Below are 24,680 nucleotides of genomic sequence, written 5' to 3'. Positions count from 1 at the left end.
AGTCCAAAGGCATCGTAGCTCGAACTGGCATGAAACTCGAGAAGCAAGTGCTCGGTATGCAGATTCCTGTTGAATCTCGTTCAGTTTTTCCAGGCACACCGTGAACGCGATCCTGTGTGCGTCTCCGATGGAATATTTTTCAAATGTTCTCAGAGAAGGTGTTTTCCGTTAGATTTGCTTATTTTTCTTTCGATCAATGTTGCAGTAGCTTCGAGTTGCTAGGATAATTCACAGTTGGCGAACAGAGTTTCGGGAATCTTCGCGTGAAATTTTGAGAGAAATTACATTTTTCAACTTTTCAAATACGTAAGGATTAAAGTTTAATTTATTTTAGTTAATACTGTAGGAGCTTTGGGTTACTGGAAAACTTTAGGGTTGGAGAGTTTAGGGACTCGAGTATCGGGACTAGCAAGAAATTATGACAGAAATTAAACATTTTCTTTTATCGAAATAAGTAAACATTAACCTTTAGCTTATTTTTATTTCGATGAATGTTTGCAGCAATGTTGCTAGTCGACTTCAGAGTTGAAGAACTTAGAGGTTCGAGCACTCTTGTAAGAAATTGTAAGAATAAGAAATGTTCGATTATCGAAGTGTCCAGCGATGAAACTTTTCATTGAAAGGTGAAGAAAAAGAAAAGAAATAAATAGAAGTATGATATTTGAAAGATCGGTTCGTCGACTGAAAACAATGGAGAAGGTTCGTGTAAACATACGTGCCACTTGATCCGGTTTACAGGGTGTCGCGAACGAAAATCTCGAAGTTGTCCACTTGTCCACGATTTCAAGATTGCCACTTCTCGTCGTTCCACTCGTGTTGAGTGCTTTATAATCGTTTAAATTTTCACTCGCGAGACCCTCTACATTGCTCCGTAGAAAGTCAAATATTGCATCGAAGAGAAACATCGTTGAAATTTTCAAGCGTTACGCACTCGAGCAGATTTGTAAAACGATTTTCTCCTACGAATAGCAGTTCAGCGAAAGTATCGTTTAGATTATACGTATATATATATATATATATATTCGTTTTCTCTCCCTGACACGACCCAAACGTTTTCTCCGTCGTTCGTGGATAAGAGGGAAGATTGACCGGTAAATAACTTTCCGACGATGGGGTAGAATATAATGTGAACCAACGAATGAGAGCGATTCAAGAGATACAGTCCCGCAAATAGAGTTTCACCCGGTTGGACGAATAGGGTAGCTTCTGAAGGATTTACCGGGCGTACTACCAAAGAGAAACCACTTTAACTGTTGGCCCCTACAAAGTTCGCGCAGCTGATTATTTAGCGAGTAAAATCTTGCACGTGATCGATACAATGTGTGACGAAATATATGACAATATATTTTTAAAAGTTCGCGCAGCTGATTATTCAGCGAGTAAAATCTTATATGCGATCGATACAATTTTTAACGAAATATATGACAATATATTTTTAAAAGTTCGCGCAGCTGATTATTTAGCGAATAAAATCTTCCACGCGATCGATACAATGTTTAACGAAATATATAAGAATATATTATTTTACGAGTTTGGATTTTAAGATGGAATGATCGATTGCAATGATCTTCCAATGGTGGTATATTAATGGTATAAAGGTGTACGTTTTGGGAATACTTGTGTCTTGTACAGTGCAAAGCTTAAGAAGAATTTCATTATAAAATAACCAATAAATCAATTCCACATCGACATTCTAATTTTCCCTCGAGGACACTCCTGAACGGCTGGTAGATACTCTTGAGAGTCTGATAACCTCAAAAGAAAAAGTGTATTTTTCTTCTATATTTTCTTAAAGACAAAAGTCTAGAAAAGCAGCGACTCGAAAAGATTGTAGCAAAATTCGAAAAATCCATAATGTTACAACCCTTCGAACCGAACTTCTCGGCACACTTTAACACTGTACGCCCTTTAACTTTTAACCGCTGAAACTTTTCCGGTATGCTGTGCACGACATCTCGAAAGTTAGGTACTTGGTTGATCAACTTGAAACTTGAATATCTTATAGAGAACATATTCTTTAACCAACTTATGAGAAAGAAAAAATGATGGAAAAATGAATATTTCCGATGAAAGTGCTGTTTTCTTAATTATTGAAACGAAATTTCCTTGATAGTTCACTCGATGAGTAAATTAATTAATCTACACTGATAATACTATCCGACAAATTGAAACTTTTCTTCTGCATTTCAATAACCAGTGAATAACTCCAAACAAAAATCCGGAAGGATTAATTAAATTTCGGTTCTTTTAAATACAAAATTCAATTCTCACGCGTATTGTGTACACTGCAAGAATTAAAGAAATATTAAATGAAAGTGTCTAATGAACAATTATTACTTTCTATGCTGTAAAACTTTGAGAAACATGTCAAAAACCATCTTTCGCTTCGAATCTCGATGAAAATTAATTTCTATAGGCAAATTGGTCATTTATAATGCATAAATAGAATGCATACTATAACGTTAATGTTCAAAATATGCGCAAATGTTAATAACAATCGCGTAGATTCACAGAAACCGTTCGCCTTCACAGATTTTGCAATATCGTGATGTTCATTAGTCATAATTATTAACAATCATCGTCGCACCATAGATTAAACAATTATGAACAATATCCTATTATAAATAATGGCCGGAAAGCTATCAATTTGTTGAAATATTCGGTTAGATCGAACAAAGGCGATCGAAGTAACGGTAAGTGACCTTCAACCGGGGTATAAGTAGACTCGTCGGTTGACGAAAATTTCTTTTCAGCTGGAGCCTCCGAGGTGGACGGACCTCTTCATTTTAGGTATTCGGACCCTCCGCGGACAGCCATGGATGGCAGCTGCCCATTGATGAACCGTGGTCAGCCTTGGCGACCTCTCCCTAATTTCTTTTTTCTTAGATTTTTGCTTCATTTATTTTATTTGTTCTTACATATCTGTATTTATTCTCCGATTTTAATTTGTACTTGTTTTTTCATGTTTATTCTTTTGTCACTGCTTCGTTTATTGTCTCTCATACTGCATGAATGTATTTAACCATTGATCCACATGTCTTGTCTTGTTTAATACTTATTATAAATTTCATTTAGCTACTTTAGCCAGGTATATCGAAGAACAAAGAACAAAGAACGAAGAACGAAGAGGACTCCTTCGTCGCATCCACCAAGGGACAGCTAATTTTAAGTTTAGACTAAGTTAGTTTTAAGGCTCCATGTACCAATATCTGTGATCTGCCGAGCAATTATTCAATCTGTAGCTTATTTTTGCTCGCTTCCCCGTTCCTCAGTCCGGCCACCTCTGCTTGTTGCATAAGCAAGTGACCGGCCGTGCAGGTGGCCCGAACGGTCTATCGGCGTCTCTTCTGGTGTGTCCGCTTCTCGAGAGAACATGAAGTGAACACAGGGGCAGGTATCCATGCCGGTCCCTGTGGAAGCCTCCAGGATAAGACCCTCTCTATGTAAAGCTTCATCAGTCGGGTCCACGGTCTGCGTGTGCTGACACGGAGTTGTGAGAAACGGGGCACTCCTCTGAGGAGGAGTGGAGGCGTCGCGCATTTCACCCGACAATCGGGCCCACTGAGGGGAAACGGGATAGACCTAGTAGGATCAACTCCACGGTTCGCGTCGCGTCTTTCCCAATTTTGCCTCAGTTTTTCCACAATGTAATTGCTCGGCAGGACTAAACGAGGAGATCGAAGGAACTTTGATTCCTTCTATCTACCTGGTTTGGTAACTTCGTTTGTATTGCACGTCGAGGGAGATCGATGGAACTTTGATTCCATCTATCTCCCTCCGGGTCTCCGCTCGCAGCAACCTCCACGTGGTGAGACCTGGTAATCGGCATTACTCGCGACGAAGAGTAATTCTTGGTCGCGGGTGGTACCGAGCTAATTGGCTGCGAATTTAGAATATTGCCTTCGTGAAATTTCTATTAATTGAAATTGATTAAGAAGCACGTCATAGTTTAATGAGTGGTATTTACCAATCCCAAGTAGGATTTTTGCTCAAGTCCTTTGGTAAAGGGCTTTGCATAAAAATAGAAACATCGTGCGGAGAAAGTACTTACATCGGCACTTTTTTAAACTTTGACGTTAATTTATAACGATTTAGGAACAAAAACGATTAATAAATTATACACCACCATATTCAAGAAACTGTCTTCCATTCTTGAGGACCAATTAGAACTTTTTAACGTATAATATATATATACATTTGATTAAACTGCACTACGCAAGGTAGTTTGCGTTAACTAATTCTCATTCTAAACTAATCACTTCTTCGTAAAGAAAAATAAATCATAAAGTACGCTTAATTTTCAGCTCGAGATACCCGACTGCCCTCGTAATATCTCACTACAATCTTCTTTTTATTGGAAACACTGCTCGGAGAAATAGTACGACTGTGATTGCGGTGTAACGAGAACGTAATATTTTTCGATACGTGGGCACACTTTTCATTTTCCACGGAACTCGTTGCACGACATTAATTAAGAGCCAGAAATTTCCTTCAACATCAGGACCATGGCTCGTAAAGTAGCCCCGGTATAATGCGCAATTCACCGAAATATAGCTCCCTCCCCTCTATTGGGGAATCCGCGCGTGGCACTTTGCTTTACGGCATGTAACGAAACAGGGATTGCCACGAATTTGGGAATAGGAAACAGTGGCTCGTTCCGGCGATAGGAGTTTGCTACATCGTGCTGGATCGCGAAACCAGGTCGGGAGGCTTAACACTCTGGCCAGGGTAGCTACTTCCTACGCGTGGAACCCTTTTTGGAAACATGGACACAATGTCTCAAGTTATTAAAGAGGAGGATGAACTGCCACCTAACTGAATTCCTTCGTAAAATTTATCGTTCATCGTCGCTGGACGATATTGACCCGACTCTATCGCGAACCACGTTGAATATCTTCGTATTAAAAACTGTTCGTTAGCATTTCCTTTCGGAACAACGTATCGAGTGTTCGAACATTGTTCGCCATAAAAAATAAACGTGTCGCTCCTCAAAGGTGAAACGATGCGAGAAAGTTCATTGACCCAAGTTTACAGTCGTGAAACCATAGGAAACTTCTGCTTAATTTTTAGGGTTGTAAGAGACTGCGAAATATTGGGATTTTTGAAAATTTCGAGAACTTAAATAAATGATAAGTATGTATTATCATATAGGTATGTATTATATAGATATATAGTTATAAAAAAATATAAAAATGCTCGAAACGAGTCCGAGATCATCCCTTCGTAAAGACTAAAACGTACTTGGAATCGAAACGATGTGCAAAAAAATTGAACAAGAAAAATAATGGTATGCATCTGTGAAACGACAGAGAAGAATAAAGCAGTGGCATATTTCGGCATAAATTGTACTCGGAAGACCTAGCTCTGACGGGAGCACATTTAAAACTACTTAACTCGAAAGTCGAAGAATAACGCAGAAAGTTTTAAACAAGTGAGGATAAGTACATGGAAAGTGACCGAAGATAAACGGTTTATGGCCACGTTATATAACACACCAATGTGTTAAAAGTCATTTTTAAGGAAATTGTTCTTAGACGTAGCTCTACCCTAAGTGCCGCGTCCAACTCGAGAACCCGAGACAATCTTATGAGGAATTTTCACCTTTTGTGGGTCCAATCCCATTCATACTTTAATCACTCGTTCGTCGTGTAACCGAGTCAAGTTTTATTATGTTCTCGTCGACCTAGAGAAATCTACGAGACCGCGAAATGATTTGAATGACATCCATTCGACAGCCGATACAACAACGGACCTAACCACGGGACAACACTTAGCGGCCGCGTTTGCCAACTCACACCAACTCGAACGTTATCCACCGTGATACACTAATGGTCTGCCGTGTTACAATCTGTTTCGAAGCCTTCTTCGACATGCTCCGAAACAGTAGCGAAACTCCTGAACTTAGCCAGTCACATAAATTGAAAGTTTACTCGCTACAGTCCGTTAAACATTCTCACGTCCCGCATTGTGTTGAGTTGGAGATTCACCCCTGTAACCACTGCAGCGGTAACTACGCAAGATAACGGATTGATGTTTCAATGTTTCAAGGAAACCGCCATTAGCTCCTCGAAGAAACGCCCGTTTAGCCGGCACTTCGATTATGTGGAAACCGTTCCTCGTAGGGAGTTCGCGTACGGTTGTTGTTAGCGTGAAAGCAATTTGTAAAGTGCTTCACCGAAAAATTATCACCAACGAAGATTGAAAATCGTACACAAATTATCCCACGATACGTGAGAAATATTCGATAATAATTCTATAAAAATAAAGGAGGAATACACTCAGAAATGTACACTCAGAAACTGATCGTTTCTTACGCTTCGTGGACAATCTTTTCGATTGGTTTGTTATAAAATTGTAACCGTTACTTTGATCGACGTTCTCCAAGGAAGGTTGTATCTCGTGAACAAGGTGAAAAATGTGAACTTTTCTATCGAAATTTAGCAAGAAACCTCGATACCATTGCGAAAGACTAATTTCGTAAATCATCGATATTAAAAGTGCTGCATACGATAAATCCATAGTCGGTGAACATACATCAAAATAACAGGTATAATTTCTTAACGAATAAATGAGAAAGATTATTAACGCGAGTCAATTTTTGGACCAGTTTTTCATTTTTCTTTCCGCACGTGATATTTTATAAATACTACCAAACGGATTTTCTTACGCTTTCTTTTTCGTATACATGGAAACACAGGCGTTTAACACGCTTTACAATGTTGCATAAATTGTATACGATGTTCGAGAAATTTCTAACCGAAGATTCGAGTCCGGTCGGAGAACTCTCTTCCTTTCGGAAGAGAAAAGAGAGAACTTGGTTCGTTCGGTGCGATATGTAGGGCACTATGAAGCGATAGATTTCCATTACGGTATTATTCAAAACCTTTATTGTCCGGGATAACATGGATCGATGTCCCGTTTGAAAGAGAAACAACGTTGCTCAGGCGACGTGAAACTCTCTTTCATCGGATTACCACCTATTCTGAAGTCTACAGGACCAGTTGAAAGGAATGCAGATGGCTATCGTGGATGATGCTAAACGTACGCTCGAAGAACTTTCTAAATTCAGGTCAAGTGATAACATCGTCAAAAAGGAGACCATCTGCATGGTATAACACCTCTCGTGAAACCCTCCTATGCAAAATTCAGCAAACCGGTCAAAAAATGTTCACTGACGTTTTCACGGCTCCGCTTCTACTCGTACCTTTCTGAAAATGTCTTCTGGAGATGGAAACGTTGAAGTTCCAACACTAGGAAATTGTCAGTTTCAAAAGTTGGAATTGCTCGAACACGATAACTTTTCGAACCCTCGAACTGTGCTCGAGCTTTTCGAAAGAATTTTTCAAAGTTCATCTTTCATCTTCCATTTAAATTACTTCCGAAGTAATTATTACCAATAAATGTCGGTTATGTTCGCAAATAGTGTTAGCTACACGTGGTTCTATCTTTATCCGTGGAGAAATAATTAGGATAACTCAATTTTAAGTAAAAGTTGAAAGCTCTCTTTTTTTTACCAGAATATTTAATAAACTTGACCTCTCATTTTCCGTGAAATACGAAGAGCTTTTTTTTATAATTTTGTGCATTAAAATAGAAGACTTTGGTAACGCGTAAAAACGTATGAAATTTTTAATATTTCAACGAAACGCAGAATATGAACATAATTCTGGATATCTTCCATGTCTCTTTGCTCTCGCACTGCTGGATCTCATTGATAAAATATTTTCTAAATCTATTTCGTTTAATTCTAATCGCTAACAAATCTTGTCCTATTTTGAATATTCGACGTTAAATGCGATATGAAAATTATAGATGGACTCTAGAGACCCACTGAATATAAAACAAAAATCTCGTTCAATGTATAGTCCAAAACTGTCCACCTTAGGCAACTCTTATGCGCCTGTTTTTCATTCCAACCATACTTTCCTAACCCATTAAACCTACGTTGTGACAGAAACCACGTGATACGAAACAAGCATCCAAGACAAGCTAAACTTCTAAACGAGTACACTGGTTAGTCAAGAACACTTCTTCTTCAAGACGGTTCTCTTTTACCTACTCTCTTTCGGTGTTATAACAAGCCTCGACTATCTTCCGTAGCACGTTCAAACTTATGACAATGGACCGCTTAACCTCAGACCAGGGACAAACACTGAACGTAAGAATATGGGGTTACACGTCAGAGAACGTTTACCCATCAAAGTCGTCGACCACTCTATTCGAGGTTGAACAGTGTGCCTAACTAGCCAGATAAATAATCCAAATCCCTGAGTAAGATATCTACCCCATCATCGTTCCACAGTTAGGTACACCAATACACCTTACATTTCCTATAAAAATACAAGAGACACCTACATCTTCCACTCCACTTATGCTCACAATATTCAACCTATATTTCTGACTGTTCTATTCGCACCTACTAATTGAAATAAACATGAGAACCGATAGATCGGTACGCTCCTCTCACCCCTGTACCGCCCCAAGTTTCTTTAACTCCGTTAAAAGACTTCTTGCGGACATTGGAAACGCATTAACCTCGCATTTACGTAGCAACGGGAAACCAAGGAGATCTCGGGAGGACTCTTTCGGGGACAACGTTGATTCTACTCTAACTTAAGCTACTCGTGGAGCTAAGTCATCTTGGCTCCAGAATGGTCTAAACTCACCTAGAAACGCTTCTCGCGAGATGGAGCGCCGAAGATGGCGCCAACGAGTCCCTCCGATCGCAGCGACATCTGTGCTGGTGGGAAGGCTGCCTCGAACGGTAAATAGTAGGCACGACCGGTTGCACTTGGGTTTGCGGCTGCGGCTGGGGCTGGGCATCGCCGTCGAGTCTGCAATGCAGTTCGATGTCCGGTACCGATCTCGTGGCCGGGTCTTCGGTGGTGCCGCTCTCCTCGGAGCCGCCGAGCCCCGAGACGGACAACTGTGGCGAGGCAACCAAAAAGGTTGCTCGATCCTGTCGCGTGAGCACCGGCTTGCCCTGAGACGCCGCGGCAACCACGACCGGCGGGGGTGGCGCCCTGCTGAGCAGGGCCGCCGTCTCCTCGCTGGAACCATAATCGGTACCGTTACCACCTTCCTGAGAGCCGATATTGCCGTTCGTATTCATCTTGCGGCCAGGTTCTCGTCTGACGCGTCACGTGGCCATTTCCTGAAACAAAAACGGATTTTAATGTGGTGGAACGAATGCAACAATGATCTTAAGGGTGCCAGATGTCAATGTCCGTTTCAAGAACTGTGGCGTATTGGCGCGAAAGGGTCGTCCGCCACCAGGTCAAGGGTTTGGCCGGTTTTCTTTTGGCTTTTCTTTTTAGTCGAGTTCCAAGTCCAGAGTCAGAAAGATCACACGACACTGTCGTCGTTTATATCAAGACATATCACTGTATACGCATTTCTTCGAACTTTATATTCTTATATATACAATAAGTATACTACTAGATACGCGAGATCCCTGCATATTGTAATGAACTAGATATTATAATCTGAACTTTACAACATAATGTAATATACTTTCCGTGCTCGGATTACAAAGCACTGGGTTGCTCGATTAGTATTAACGAACGATGAAAGATGATATTAATGATTAACCATTTTAGAGATACGACAACGAAAGACCGTAGAATAATTTGGAAAACACGGAGAAAGATATTACAAATATTAATAGTATTAAAAACTTCGAATTGTACGAAAATAGTAAGAATTAGTTGTAAGAATTTGATAAGTTTCTTCAAATTTACATAAAACGAAATCTATCTGTCCGATTATTTTCAATTTTCAAAGATATGGTAATGAAAGACCGTGCAATAATTTGAAGAACACGGATAAAGATATTGTAAATACTAACAGTATTAAAAACTTCGAATTGTACGAAAATAGTAAGAATTAGTTTGAAGAATTTGGTAAGTTTCCTCAAATTTACATAAAACGAAATCTATCTGTCCGATTATTTTCAACTTTCAAAGATATGGTAATGAAAGACCGTGCAATAATTTAAAAACACGGAGAAAGATATTACAAATAATGTTCCAATAGATTCTAAATAAAGTTCTAATAGGTTGTTCGATAAGTTTTGTCGAACGAACTTTGTTTGGAACAGTGCCTCAAAATCTTTCGTACTATTCGAAGTTTTTAACACTGTTTATATTTTTAATATCTTTCTCCGTGTTGCTAAATCATTGTACGTTGTTTCGTTATCACATCTTTGAAATTTTAAACTAATCGAACAGGTGAATTTCGTTTTACGTAAATTAAAAGAAATTGACCAAATTCTTACAACTGATCTACTCAAAGCTGCCCGCTCGAGGGATTGAGAATACTGTCTGGAAATGTTAAGACGATATTTTAAATATTGAAGCGTGTCGCAACGTTCTAGTCGCTAAGTCACTAGAGTCATTGAAGTCACTCGATCCTTTCGGTGCTGTATGCTTTTGACGAGTGTGTCGCGTACACGTAGAATAATCTACTGTTTGTGGCACGCCTCGGTGCTGAATATTTTATACCTTGTGTAAACATGTCCACAGCGCTCGTGGCGTCCAATTCGGTAAACGTGCATACACGTCCATAGCACACGTGCGTACCAAGTATTAGACACGTGTACATGCACATAGTATGCACGCTCGTAGAGTTAAATTTTAAACGCGTGCTCCTCGAAACAGGTCTGTAGTTTCTTTCGGAAGTTGCTTCTTCGATTGGCTTCAATTTTGAACTGTACATTTACGATAACATTGAATCGATACTTTGCGAGAACATTTGAAACAATTTGTCGATTGTTTCCTCGTACTTACTGACTTTATTATCGACACCAAAGTGCAACTTCGGTCGATTCGTCACTTTGATGCGCGATGCTGTTTTACGACCTCGTATGGGCGACTGAATTCAACCCCTTTAAAAGTGCAAGTCTTGCAAGTACTTGTTAATAGTACGTCGGATTACGTAGACACGAGAGCGTATAATTGCTTCCCTAGTAGAGAAGTGTCCATAGTCATTTTGAAGTGTACTACTCGGTCACGTTTAATCATTACAGATTTAGGATACGTATTTATCAAACCTAACAAGAATAAATTTATTTTTATATTTATTAACATTCTGTTGGTTATTTCTGCCCTCGCTGCAATTTTCAAAAATGATACACTTCTTTCTTCGTTTCTTCAATCAACGATTGTGTATTTCGTTAAGCTTCCTGAAACTAATTAATGTTGTACCGAATATACTGCGATTACAATTACGAAAGGATTATTCCGATGCGTGCACGCAGCACAGGTTAAATTCGTACGTGTAGTTGAAATTACTTTAATTTTACAATTATTAAATTTGTCGACCGAGAAGAAAATATCAATGACCATGATTCTTAAATGTGTCAAATACTTTGTATACAAAAAGTATTTTACAAAATATCGACACGATTAACTACCCTATTTCAATACTAAAAGACAAATTTTAATATTATAAATTGAAACAATTTGTCAAGCTGTATTTAGAGGTTAGGTTTAAAAGTAGAAATTGCAGCTCTATATAATTAAACAATTACACCATTATGACTTATACATTGTTTCGAAATAGGCATAAATAAAGCAACAATAATAATTGTTAAGACGTTCCTAAATAGCCATCAATTTGAAACGAGATAACTGAAAACGAATACAAGACAAGGATAGGACAAACGTTTGTACAATGTTATATTATTATTTTAGTACTCGAAATTCTCCTACGAAATCATGTCCTCGTTTTATAAAACATCCTGGACATTCTATATTTACTTAGGACAGAGCTGTAGTCCGCCCAAGTTCCTAGAAACACCCCGTTTACACGTTCACTACTACGCGAGAAGTCCGTGTGCACATCACGTTACTTTTCGCTCGTTCACTTCCCCGTAGAACGACTTCATAGTCGTTGGAAGCAACTGTAACACTTAGTTCTTTGACCTCCTGAACGATTCAGAGGAATCCATGGATCAATGTTACCGACTTCCCAAGCTACACGTGAATATCGATTCCGAATCCCCCAAGTATAAAGTGGCTCGATATAGTCACACTTGGAAACTACGATACCCTGTTGGCCCCTACGAAGTTCGCGAAACCGATAATTTAATAAATTTCAAATGTATCTGCGAGCTTAAGTAATATATTAAATAACAGCAGATTCATTTTCGGATCTCACAATTGTTTACGAATCTGTATTAGGTGAAATAGTTTCCAAGTCCAGATGTGTATCGTTATTCTCGTTAAATCGTTAGAAAATTTAAGTTCTACGACATTCTGACAGTTTCTGTAACAGGTTCTGAACCTAAATTAAGTACACAATACAGTAATAATAGTTCTTTTTATAATTAGTAGCGTAGAGAAGCTACAGAGGTAAATTTTCTTAAACGAAATGTCCAATTCTTCGTGCTTGACTTTGAGATTACATATTTCGAATATAAAAATACTAGGTGTATTTGATTTAAAACTTACCGTTTCTGAAATATTTGACTTCGCTCGCGAAACAAGTTCGAAATGTTGGCTGTGTGTATTGACACAACGATGCAGTCTTTGATCTGTTCCGTAATGAAAGTAATAGGACGAATAAAGTCAAATATCTGAGAAACGGTAAATTTTAGGAAAAATATACTTTCGTGCCTGTGTGCTTGGAATACGTCATTTCATCGAAATGGAGTATAAAACAAAACATTCAATGACTTGAGAAACAAAATTTATCTCTGTATCTCCTGCATGCTTCCACTTGTAAAAAAAAAAAATTCATACCATAATACGCACTTCCTTAAATCCTACAACTTTTGCAAGTAACATTTACACGTATCGTTTCAAACGACGTAGATATTCAAACAGACAGGATACACGAGGCACTGTACAAATCGTTAGATGTGGGTGGTGACGTTATTGACAAATCGGTGTTCGAGTTCTTCCTCGCGGGACAGTCTCTCCACTCAAGTCCCGCCCACCTGTTCGCGCGCGAGTCTAATTGGCTGGCGATATGGAGGGGCGCTGGGACTCACGCCCAAGATCGGACGTCAAACGAGTGTCGCGCTGTGTGTTTACGGTATCGCTACTATAGAGATAACGAAAACCGAACAAACATAGATATTTCATGGCAGTGCAACAACTTTTAGAATCTTAATCCCTGGCACAATTAAACGACCGAAACGTCAATATTTCCAGAAGCTGATCCTACGAAATGACGTGTATTAGGTGACTGTATCGTAAACCCAGATTTGGACGGTCTTAACAATACCCAAAACGGCTTCTGACTTTTCGAGATAGCGCGTCGGTGGTTTCGTTTCCTTCCTCGCGGGACAGTCTCTCCACTCAAGTCCCGCCCACCTGTTCGCGCGCGAGTCTAATTGGCTGGCGATATGGAGGGGCGCTGGGACTCACGCCCAAGATCGGACGTCAAACGAGTGTCGCGCTGTGTGTTTACGGTATCGCTACTATAGAGACAACGAAAACCGAACAAACATAGATATTTCATGGCAGTGCAACAACTTTTAGAATCTTAATCCCTGGCACAATTAAACGACCGAAACGTCAATATTTCCAGAAGCTGATCCTACGAAATGACGTGTATTAGGTGACTGTATCGTAAACCCAGATTTGGACGGTCTCAACAATACCCAAAACGGCTTCTGACTTTTCGAGATAGCGCGTCGGTGGTTTCGTTTTCTTCCTCGCGCAGTCTCACGCGGATTTATCGCCCGTCTCACTTTCGTCGCGAAGTCTCGTCACGTACGCGTTGAAATACCCAGGCTTGACCGAGGCTTAACGGAGCACTGTGCGAATTCTCGTCGAGATTTCCCCTTACACTTGGCGGTTTACAGTTAAAGCTTGATCGATGCGACCGCGGAACATTGGACATCGAACAGGCTGTCTTTTCAGTGATGATAAGTTGAGGCTACGAAAAGGAAAACCTGCATGTAGGAGTTAATGAAACAAAGTCAATGTAAAATTTGATTTTTTGGAGATAAGTGGAAAATAATAACGATCCTTCTTACCATGAATCAGCAGTCGCTTTTATTCGTTGATAACTATTACTAGAACGTTTTTAACCTTGATTTGCAATTAAAAATTATATACAAAATTTTCTGAGGAACATGGCACCGTGGTATAGATTATAAAATATTGGTGTCCTATTCTGTAAAATACTGCTACCTTTCTCAGCAATTTTACAAACTGCAAACTCAACAGAGATCACCGAAGAGGAATTAGGATTGCAAACGTTTCGATGATAACTACCAACGCGTGAAGGGGATTACTTGTTTACGTCTAGAGATCGGGATTATTAAAATTGATGCGAGATTAAGGTTGTTTTCATCTTCGATGGGTCGAAAAGATGGATCGTATTTTATCATATCTTCTTCGAGTTGTGGTGTGTTGTTAATTCAATTTCGTAGCAAGTTTTAGTAAATTTTAATTGGGTCGCTCCGGGTGGATCAAGTTGTTCCGGATTCGTGGTCTGAGCAAACTTTCGACGGGAAGCAATACGTTATTCATTAGAGCTTTAACTAATTTGAAATCGTTATTTTTCCGCTTAACGAGTTTCGCGTAGGTAACACGTTTAATACGTTCAGCAAGTTTCTCGGGGTTATTCATTCACGCTGAACGACGTACAGGCAATCTATTATAGAATTGTTGTCAATATTACGTATAATAAATTATAAAAGATATTGAAGATAGCTGGGCCTAATGATAAATATACCATTGAAGTATTCCAAACGCTTCTATTTTTTATTATATTATAATTTGGAAAAAATTTGTGCGTTAAATTGAACGATGTATATATTATATAACAATAAGTTGATTAATCTAGGATATCTATAAACTCGACAAAATATCCGTGTGCTGTTAATCCTAAAAAATGGCAAAGGAATTAAATACAATTGCATCGATTAATCGAATTTATTATGCATCTACTGTGAACATATTTTGTTAGAATTATATATACGCAATATATTTAAACCAATTTAGTTTTAATTCTGTTAAATTCGCTAAATCGTTATAATACTGTTTAGTTATTCTGTTAATTTGCAGATTAGTGACTTCTATGAATATTTTGTTGGGCTTTCAGGCTTTAATTCTTCCGAAATTAAACATTGATCCGTAATATCGCTGGGTGATTAATGCAATTAAATTTATCGACGTACTCTTATTGATCGACAAATATAAAGAATTCATAATTGAAATAATTTTAACTACGATGAATCCATCTAGATTTAACCTGCATTATTTACAGATGCAAGAATAATCCTTTCCTAACTGCAACTACAGTACATTCAATAGAATATTAATCAGTTTCACGAAATGTGTATTCATCTATTGAATTTATTATGTACGTAACTTGAACAACGTCGGTTGAAATTATTGTATAAATGACAATATTTATACCGACATTAACGTTATTTGGTAGTCTACAAATGTTAGAAATTATTTCTAAAAGTCAGTATTTCGAGAAGATTCCAAAGTGTTTGTATCCAACGTGTTCTCCAACTTGTTACGGAGAATATTGTGTCAAGCACTATTTGTAACACGCGTGATTGATTCTCCCAATTAGACTTGGATTTCCATTAGCATTCAGTGCAGTTCTGGAACAAGAAACGCAAGAAACTACCGCGTTCCATTTTTCCTGAATTCCATCGCGTTTGAATTTGCGTGCGGTTAGCAATCGACATCCGCGCAAATTGCAGTAGATTCGCGACCTGGCAGCCATTTCAGATTGCAGTTTTTCAACCAGCGAACGAAAATGGACCGTCAACCTACTGTTCGTCCATTATTTCTCATTTACGTTTCCGAAATTGTAAGCAATCGGGAATTTCATTTCCACGGTTCTCCAGGCGCACGTGTATATTAATGATCGCGCCGGATTGTTCTTTTCATCTCGAGTGCATCTCTCGTGTGCATACAATATTATACGTGGCTGGTTTGATGCCAAACTTTTGCCGTACTTAGCTTTCACGCAACCATGCAATTGCTCTAGTACGAGATGTACACTCTTTTTTATAATTCGAGCATTAAAAACGTTACAATAATTATTCTTGTATAATATCCTATAATATTCTTGTATAAATGGTTAGAATAACAAGAACGTGCAATATAGAATACTAACGCGATTAAAAATTCGTTAAATTATAATTGAAGTTGTATCATACGTCCATTATGATAAATTCTTGCATTCAATGTGTATCACATAATTTTTCACGAAGACGTTTCTACACTCCTTGATAAAATTGATAAAATAACTCGTAAGATCAACTTCAAACGATACGATTGCATAGATGCGCGCGCAGCACGGAGAAATAAAGCGGTGGGGGTAACCAGAGTGTATGGTGGGGATAGCTTCACAGTAGCCTTTATCGGCCAATTAATTTCGATGCGACCGTGGACGACTAGAATTGGTTCCTTAAGTATAGTTCGCAATCTAAGAACCGTATGAAATTAATAACTAAAATCTGCATCCTTTTATCTTTTAAACAACTGCAATTTTCGGATAAGTACTCCAGGAAACGCTTAAACAGCAAGAAGTAAATTTAATTGCTACATAGGTGTATTCCGAAACGGATTGCAAATTAAATAGAACGCCAGGATCTGGATCTACTAGATCTCGGACAACTCTGGTCGGTGTTACCTCATTCTTTCGAGGTAATTGGCTCAACGTTAATTAGCTTCCCCTGAAATATTTCATTCGCGACGTAAACCGGAGAGGAATTATTTTTGCAGGGGATTCGAGGGATCTAGAACGCATTTGTATTAATTTCCCCCTGCCAATTCACTCAATCTGTAAGCTCAGGCGTGAAAAGTTTCCTTTTCAATGCGAGCCTGGGAAATTCATTCCAATAAGAATTACACCGAGAGATCTTAATTTAACTATTTGGAACGTTCTCTTAAACGTCATTTCAGAACCCCATCGATATCGATCGTTATTGAGCGAGTGTCTTAAAATTGATCGAAAAACTTCGTAATTTAATTATCAATTTTATTTTACACGTATTTCGTACAATGTACCGTACTAAGAATGATTTTACACGTTGAAATTATTGCTACTTCCAGAATTGTCGTACACGTTCGGCCACGGTTAGAATTTCGGTCGATATCGTATTCGAATTCGTTTGTTCCAGCATTGAAACGAGTTTGCAAACAATGATTGTTTCGAAATGTCAAGAATTACCTAGTTCACCTTCGAACTTTTCGTGGACCGAGTTTCGTGAAAACATGCTGCATCCGTTCTGCCCGCATCCTGGGGAAAATATTATACGTTCGAAGTAACTCGGAGATTTATTGACAAAAACGAGGGAAAAGTTCATAGCGCGAGGCTGTTGGCCATGCTGGTAAGTTTCTAAGCATTTTCGTCGGTGCATTCACGTTTCTCAGGTGACGGAAGTTACTTTCGTGTTCGACGTCAAAATCGTCGCGAGCGTAAGTGAAATTCGCAACGAGGTAATACCAGCGCGAGTAAACATTCACCGACAAGTTTTATAAATATCCTCAAATATGTTTAACCCGGAGCATTGAAACTCTTTCGGGTACTGATTCCAAACCTGACAAAGACCTGCTCTTTTGTGTACCATGGTCCTTAAATCGATCTCTTGAATTTCGAACAGTGAAAATTTCCATACACTCGTTCAATGGAGTGTGAAAAGCTGAAGTAAGAATGTACTCGATGATAAATAACAATACGATGCTCGATACTTTCTGTACATTTCAGTTACGCAATATTTTGTACTTGTTTTATTATAAACCGAGTTAAATATTATATTCGTTTAAAGAATATTATCATAAGTTGTCATAAGTTAAATATTATATCATAGATATTATATTCTTCGATACGTTTCCTCGGTTTAATCGATAAATAGTTTGGTAAATATTAACGAAACTGTCGAAATTTGTAAGATTCGAACATTTCAATATACAGATTACACAAACTTTGTACCATCAACATTGGAATCCGCCACGATTTTTCGTTTATTTCTTCGGTAAGCAAACTTTCGTCATTAACGAAGTCTATCGTGCGGAAATTGTATAAAATCTAACAAGAGTGAAGGCACACTCTATTAAAACAAACTTTCCAACTAGCAAACAAGATTCCTTTCAATAAGATTTCAAGTTTATTAGTCCGGCTCAAGCGTTTCATTTAACGTTCTCTGCTTCGTATTTATTTCAGAAATTGTCGTCTGTATAGGTGCTTTCGTATCTCGGAATATTATTAAGTCGTTTTCAATGTCATTTCAAAATCGAGAACATATAATTTAATAAAATGTTTACACAAAAAAAAAAAAAAAAGAAAACGAAATGACTTTCCGAACAATCAAATAGTCATATCAAATGATCAACGAAGAAAGGAGGCCTGAAGCCAATGGTTGGTTTCACGAAAGGTGAAACATCTGTTCGCATAAAAATTTTCCTCGAGTGTGCCACCCTAATCGGTCGAAAGAATTCTTCCACTCGGACTATCGCGTTTTCTGCTCGGTTTCCTTATCGTTCTGTTCCGCGACGCGTCGTGAAAGGAAAATGACGAAGTAGCAAAACGCGAGACGCTCTGCGTTCGCGGAGACAATTTCCTCGGCTTTTATCGCGCACAGCTTCGCGGTAAAGTCCCGAGAAACTGTTCCGGGCGAACGCTCTGTTGGTAATATTCTCGCGACGATGTCGTCACACATTAGGAAACTGGATACGTTAACTCGAAACCATACTTGCTCGGAACGTTGCAACCCCGTCGCGAGAACGACTTTCTGCGAATAGGACCGGCTCGAGATCTCCGAAAGTCTGTGAACACTTTCCAATTGTCCGCGACGATCCACGGAGAATAAATTATAAATATAGAATGGAAATATAAAAATATTTGTTCGCGAGAACCGTGCGCGAAATTCCGTTGCTCTTCAAGCTTAAAGCAGATAGCGGCGACAAATTCACCTCCAAATTCGAGGATCTTCGCTAAAGTCAAGGACAAGCACAAGAAGACGATACTTCATCTTGGATGACTCGTACCTATGTAGATCTCGTGTTGTAGAAGGAAGCGTACAAGGAAATGATATTCGTGACATTTGAATTCTACCAGGGACACTGTGAAACGTCCACCTAAGAGATGTAAAGTGCAGCTTGTGAAAGATGACCCGTGTTGATGTTAAACTTCGCGAAGAAAAGAAAATTAAGTTCCAGACGTGGGCGTCGAGACACTTCTCGACACTTATTTTTCGATGTTCGAAGAGGTTGCGCGTGTGACGTGTTACAAACGTTTCCAAACACTGCCAAACATCATCCAACGTGTACAAATTTCCTCAAAAATGTCTATACTCCACTTTCATAAAACTGTACGATGGAGAAGATATCAAGTCTTGTTAAAATCATTAATCACCGATCGAGGTTTGACAACGTTTGATACTGTTCGATCTACACGTTTCGATCTGTCGAATAATTCTCAATTCGTTCAACTCGGGTACAATTCGCCGTACAGTGATGATCGACTTTTAAGAATGAAAAACAAAGCTCGAATGAAATATCTCTTTCCACGCGGAGCGGTTCCCATTCAATCGATAAGTTCGTAATGGTCTCAGCCGTCAGATTAATTCAGTGTCGGTGTTTCAAGTTGATAAAAAGTCCAGGTTCGAGCAGACTCGAAAATCAATTATACGAGAGCGATTAATTAAATTTTTATCGCTTTCGTGGAGCATTGATCGAGTCAGTGGCACAGAGTAAGTAGAAACAGTCGTCGTTGGTCAGACACCGGAGACGATTAAATCTTCGAACTCGAACCAGCGCTCTAATCCTCGTGGTAGATTACGATTGCAATTTTGCGATCGCCAGAGAACTCTCTCTCTCTCTCTCTCTCTCTCTCTCTCGCATCGATGGACTCCTTATTTCGCAGAAAATCGCGTTCAAATCTCAAATCAACGGAAGCAGACATTTTCAAGAGAACACTCAACGGTTATTCGCTCGAATGTTTTTCACCGAGCAAACACATGAAACACAGCTGCGATAAATCTAGTCCAGTTTGCAACAAAGTGGAAACGAGTGAAACCATTTCGCAACAAATCATCCCCTCCTTGAAGGGGACATTTTTCACGGTTCTGTTCCGATTCGTTGATACAAATTGCCGGGTGATTCGTTCCACCCATCTCGGTAGAAATCCGACTTGGTCGCGCGATCGAGCACTACACTCTAGGCTCGTTAAAGTATTCGAAGCGATGAGCCTGAAAGGGTGAGAGAGAGGCGGTGACGAATTAATCGCTGAAACGGGGAATCGGTGCCGCTTTAATTCGCCTTGACGCCAGTGACCGAGTATTCTTAGAGGGTCCTCCTCGACATTATGGAATTGGGACATGTAAACGCGAAGGACGAGCACAGCGGTGCACTTGGATGCCGTGTTTGAAGCTGTCTTCGCTGTCCATTAATTAAAGTCGCGAGGGAAGCCCAGAGGACGGCCTTCGTTTCGAGAATCTGCCTTCGAGAGACTCTGGATCCACGACGTTCGTCAAAACCGCGAATAATTCATCGAAAACGATTACTAGATTTTTTTTAATCGTTCTTCGTGTTCGGAGATTGAAGATTCAAGATAATTCCTAATCTATATTCGGTCGAAGACTTATACTATATTTATTATTATATTTTTTTTAAATTGTTCTTCCTATTCGGAGGTTGAAGATTCAAGATCGTTCGTAATCTATATTCGGTCGAAAACTTATACTATATTTATTATTATATTTTTTTTAAATTGTTCTTCCTATTCGGAGGTTGAAGATTCAAGATCATTCGTAATTTATATTCGGTCGAAGACTTATACTATATTTATTATCATAATTTTTTAAAATCGTTCTCCGTACTCGGAGGTTGAAGATTCAAGATAATTTGTAATCTATATTCGGTCGAAGACTTATCGAGAATATTCTCGTCGACTGTAAACATTCCTGAGACATTGCATTTAAGAATTAAAGTAATTCCTGTAAATTGATAAGTTATATGAGAAAATTATCTTCTTTCTTGTCATCTGTTCGAGTACGTGTGACAATAACCGAGAAAATATTTCCAACTTTTTCAAATTATAACTCCCCGTTCAGTTTACAAACTATTCGATTAAAATAAAAATTATGTTTCTAAGAGAAAGGGTCCTCTACTTTAAGAAATTGCTATTTTAATAATTACTTTGTCGCAACGTGACGAAGAGGTTACGATAACAATAATTCTTTGCGTTTCGTTCCTTGAATTCTACAAGTAGAATTCACCCCGATGTTGAAAACGGAAGTCGTTGCAAAGATCGAAAGGAGTTGATAAATATTTACGCAATTTCGAAAGACTCGTAGATCGCTCCATCGTAGAATGATTCAATGAAAATAAACGTAGAAAATTATCTTGGATAAATCCGACTCTCCATCGATTCCGCGCCAAGAATCACACGAACTGCGAGATTTATTAGCGTTCTTCTCTAAAAATAAAGAACAAATAGTACTCCGAAAATAGGACAACGTACACCGAAATTGTCTTCCAAAATCGTATACGTACGTTCGAAGAATCGCGGAAATTTGTAAACACCGAGAGCTGAACAATTTTTCAACCCTTATTTGCGAAGTTCAATCGTTGCAGCCTGGACGAGCTTCTCGATTTACCAAAGAACGAACCACACAGAACAGTACCGCTAATGAGCACTTTTCAAAGAGTTCCAGGTCGTTACAACTCTTAATTGGCTATCATTAGGCTTCTCGGTCGTATTGCGTCTGCGGCTAATAAAAGTTCGATAACACGGTGAATGCGTCGCGACACGGTTAACCCCTTAAATTATAAGGGAATCAAGGACCGTCGGACGTTCTAATACCGCATTAAATCGAGACGAATTAAGTTAAGCTTATTACGACGCTATAAAGTTGCTTCGAGTGACGAAGATCCGCATTAAAGCCAAATGTCTGGTTCGTCACGTGAAACAGATCGATTCTGAGATCGAAATAGAGGAACTACGATTGCTACGATCGTACCGACACGCTACGTATACACCTAAACGAATTGATAAATAAATAAAAATAAGTATCGTCTTCGAGCGAAATTTCCAGAGTCGGATGTCTCGTTAGAAGTAAATTTCCCACTGGAGAAAATTAATGCGAGCCGGTTCGACTTGAAAATTTTTTCTAAATTCCATAATGGACGCGTCGCGTGTTTGAAATATTCGTTGTTCGAAATTGTAGCGAGCGCTGTGATGTATGTACAATAAAATTACACCGCTAAAACAATTAAGCGTTATCCCAACGAGATTAGAACACGCTCACGAAGTAGTAACGATTTCATAGATACACACCCACACAGCAACTATACCATGGGCTCATCTGCTGCTTTTACTATCGAAGATAAACAGCCCCGCGAAACTTTAACACTGAATATCTGTTAACCTATTAATCGTCTACACCTGAAACCGTGCATCGTTAGCTACAGTATTTCGAGTCTATTGTTGCGCAAAAGTCCATTGTAAAATGAACGTCACACTTGGAGACCATTGCTCGTTACACACCTACACTGGAGGAAAGGTTTGACATTTGAAATACACGAATAGGAATGCCTTTAACATTTGCACTGTGTAAATGGACTTGCATGCAAACTATCGGAACTTTCAACAGCAGTAGCACTCCAGATTTTGTACTTGCATCTCTGTTCTTTGAGTGTTCAAGCACTCGAGCTTACGTTGTGCTTCATCTCTTCCGTTTTCTACTCTCTTCTTCTAATTTTACATTATTTCATCAAATTCGTAGTATATCGTTTTCGTGGCTCGGTCATAATATAGACGTAGCTGTCCCTCGCTTTTATATCGTAACACATACTTACTTCTACCTCTATCCACCAACTTTGGTTCTTTCTCTTTCCACACTTTGTTTATTTTACGCGAACAAACTTGGCGCACTAAAGCACCAAAATTATCATTCATAAATATTGTTGAGACTGTGAACGAAAAACTTCCATCCATCAATTTTTTTTCATCCTTTTTCCTGACTTTGTTTTTTTTTCCACGTACAAATTTGGTGCAGTAGAACTCTATTATTATTATCACTCAATTATCGTCGTTGATAAATATTCTTGAAATTGCAAACGAAAAACTTCCATCCATCAACTTTTCTTCATTCTTTTTTCTTTGTTTCTTTTCCGCGTACAAATTTTGTGCAATAGAATTCTGTTATTATTATTACTTAATTATCGTCGTTAATAAATATTCTTGAGATAGCAAACGAAGATTAAGATTTATCCATCAACTTCTCTTCATTCTTTTCCTTTGTTTCTTTTCCACGTACAAATTTGGTGCAGTAGAACTCTATTATTATTATCACTCAATTATCGTCGTTGATAAATATTCTTGAGATTTCAAAACGAAAAACTTCCATTCATCAACTTTTCTTCATTATTTTCCGTGTACAAATTTTGTGCAATAGAACTCTATTATTATTATCACTCAATTATCGTCGTTAATAAATATTCTTGAGATAGCAAACGAAGATTGAGATTTATCCATCAACTGTCCTTCATTCTTTTCCTTTGTTTCTTTTCCACATACAAATTCTGTGCAATATAACTCTATTATTATTATTACTCAATTATCGTCGTTGATAAATATTGTTAAGATTTCAAACGAAAAACCTCCATCCATCAACTTCCCTCCATTCTTTTATAACGCTTAGTTTTCTTCTCGCGCAAACTTAGTGGAACAAAACTCCACGATCGTTACCATTGACAAATAGCGTTAAGATTGCAAATACTATTTGTTTCCCGCAATAAGGCACGAGGAAAGTCCGTGAGAATGAACACGTCACTGTCCAAGGAAAAATTCTCGGGTCTCGAAACTAAAGGCTTCCCTTCGTCGCAGTCTCGTACAACCGCCAATAAAGGCAGCGAACGTAAGGGGATCCGGCTGGGAAGGGAGGGTGGAATGCAACCGAGGGTAGATAACGGCGGACACGACCGTAAAGTAGCCCCAGATGAAGAACCGGATGGAAGGCTAGCAGAATTTCAGCCGATAGCGCGTTTCGTGCGCGAACGTGGCATAGGTGTCGCTTTCGTTCCGCTTCCGTTCGTTTTCGTTATCTGAAACTGCGCTCCAGATGTTTCTGATCGGGCCTCGTGATTAGATAGCGCGGTTGGCGCCGAATGCTGATACCGTGAAATTTCTCACCTGGGCGATCGGGGAATAGACGACGGGGTTCCACGTTCGGTCGAGAAGGAAATCGAGGTGCTTCCGGCAAGCTCGACCAACGTGCCGAATTACGAAAGAATTGAAAAAGCTGGCAACGAAGCTCTTCTTTCGATCTCTCTCTGAGCTTATGTAATCTCAAAGTGAGCGATTTATTGGACGCGATAAAAATAATTACCGACGCGAAACTGGCCATCGTCAACCGCGTAGAAGACACGATAAGCGTTTACTTTCGTATCCAGAAAACACAAATAGCGATACTGTGCACGGGTAACGCTATTGATAAGGGGAAAATAAAATATAACAAGGATACACGGGAGAGTGTACCTATCGAAGAATATTGTTTAAGGAAACAGTGATTTATTAATAGAGACTCGAAAAATAGAGTTATTCGTATCGCGCGAACTGGTCGGTTAGTTTAAGAAGATTGTGTAACAAGTGCTTAAATTACCAAACTAAAGTTTCGTACTCTATTATTACTCTATATTACTCGGAATTTTCTATTATCATTTACACGACCATTAACAAAAAATGTATCGACG

At 38.9% G+C, this 24,680-nt stretch overlaps 1 protein-coding gene across 1 annotated transcript in view; it reads right to left on the bottom strand.

The window, feature by feature from the left end:
- Sk (small conductance calcium-activated potassium channel) overlaps positions 1-24,680 on the bottom strand; it is a 414,746-nt gene that overhangs the window by 283,748 nt on the left and 106,318 nt on the right. Inside the window, exon 2 of the mRNA XM_076312794.1 lies at positions 8,667-9,154. Within this exon, the coding sequence (XP_076168909.1) occupies positions 8,667-9,112 (446 nt within the window). The 5' untranslated portion in view covers positions 9,113-9,154. The remainder of the gene's footprint in view (positions 1-8,666; positions 9,155-24,680) is intronic.

Source organism: Ptiloglossa arizonensis, chromosome 5 (genome assembly GCF_051014685.1).
Source record: "Ptiloglossa arizonensis isolate GNS036 chromosome 5, iyPtiAriz1_principal, whole genome shotgun sequence".
NCBI lineage: Eukaryota > Metazoa > Arthropoda > Insecta > Hymenoptera > Colletidae > Ptiloglossa > Ptiloglossa arizonensis.
This window is presented reverse-complemented; position numbering and strand designations above follow the sequence as displayed.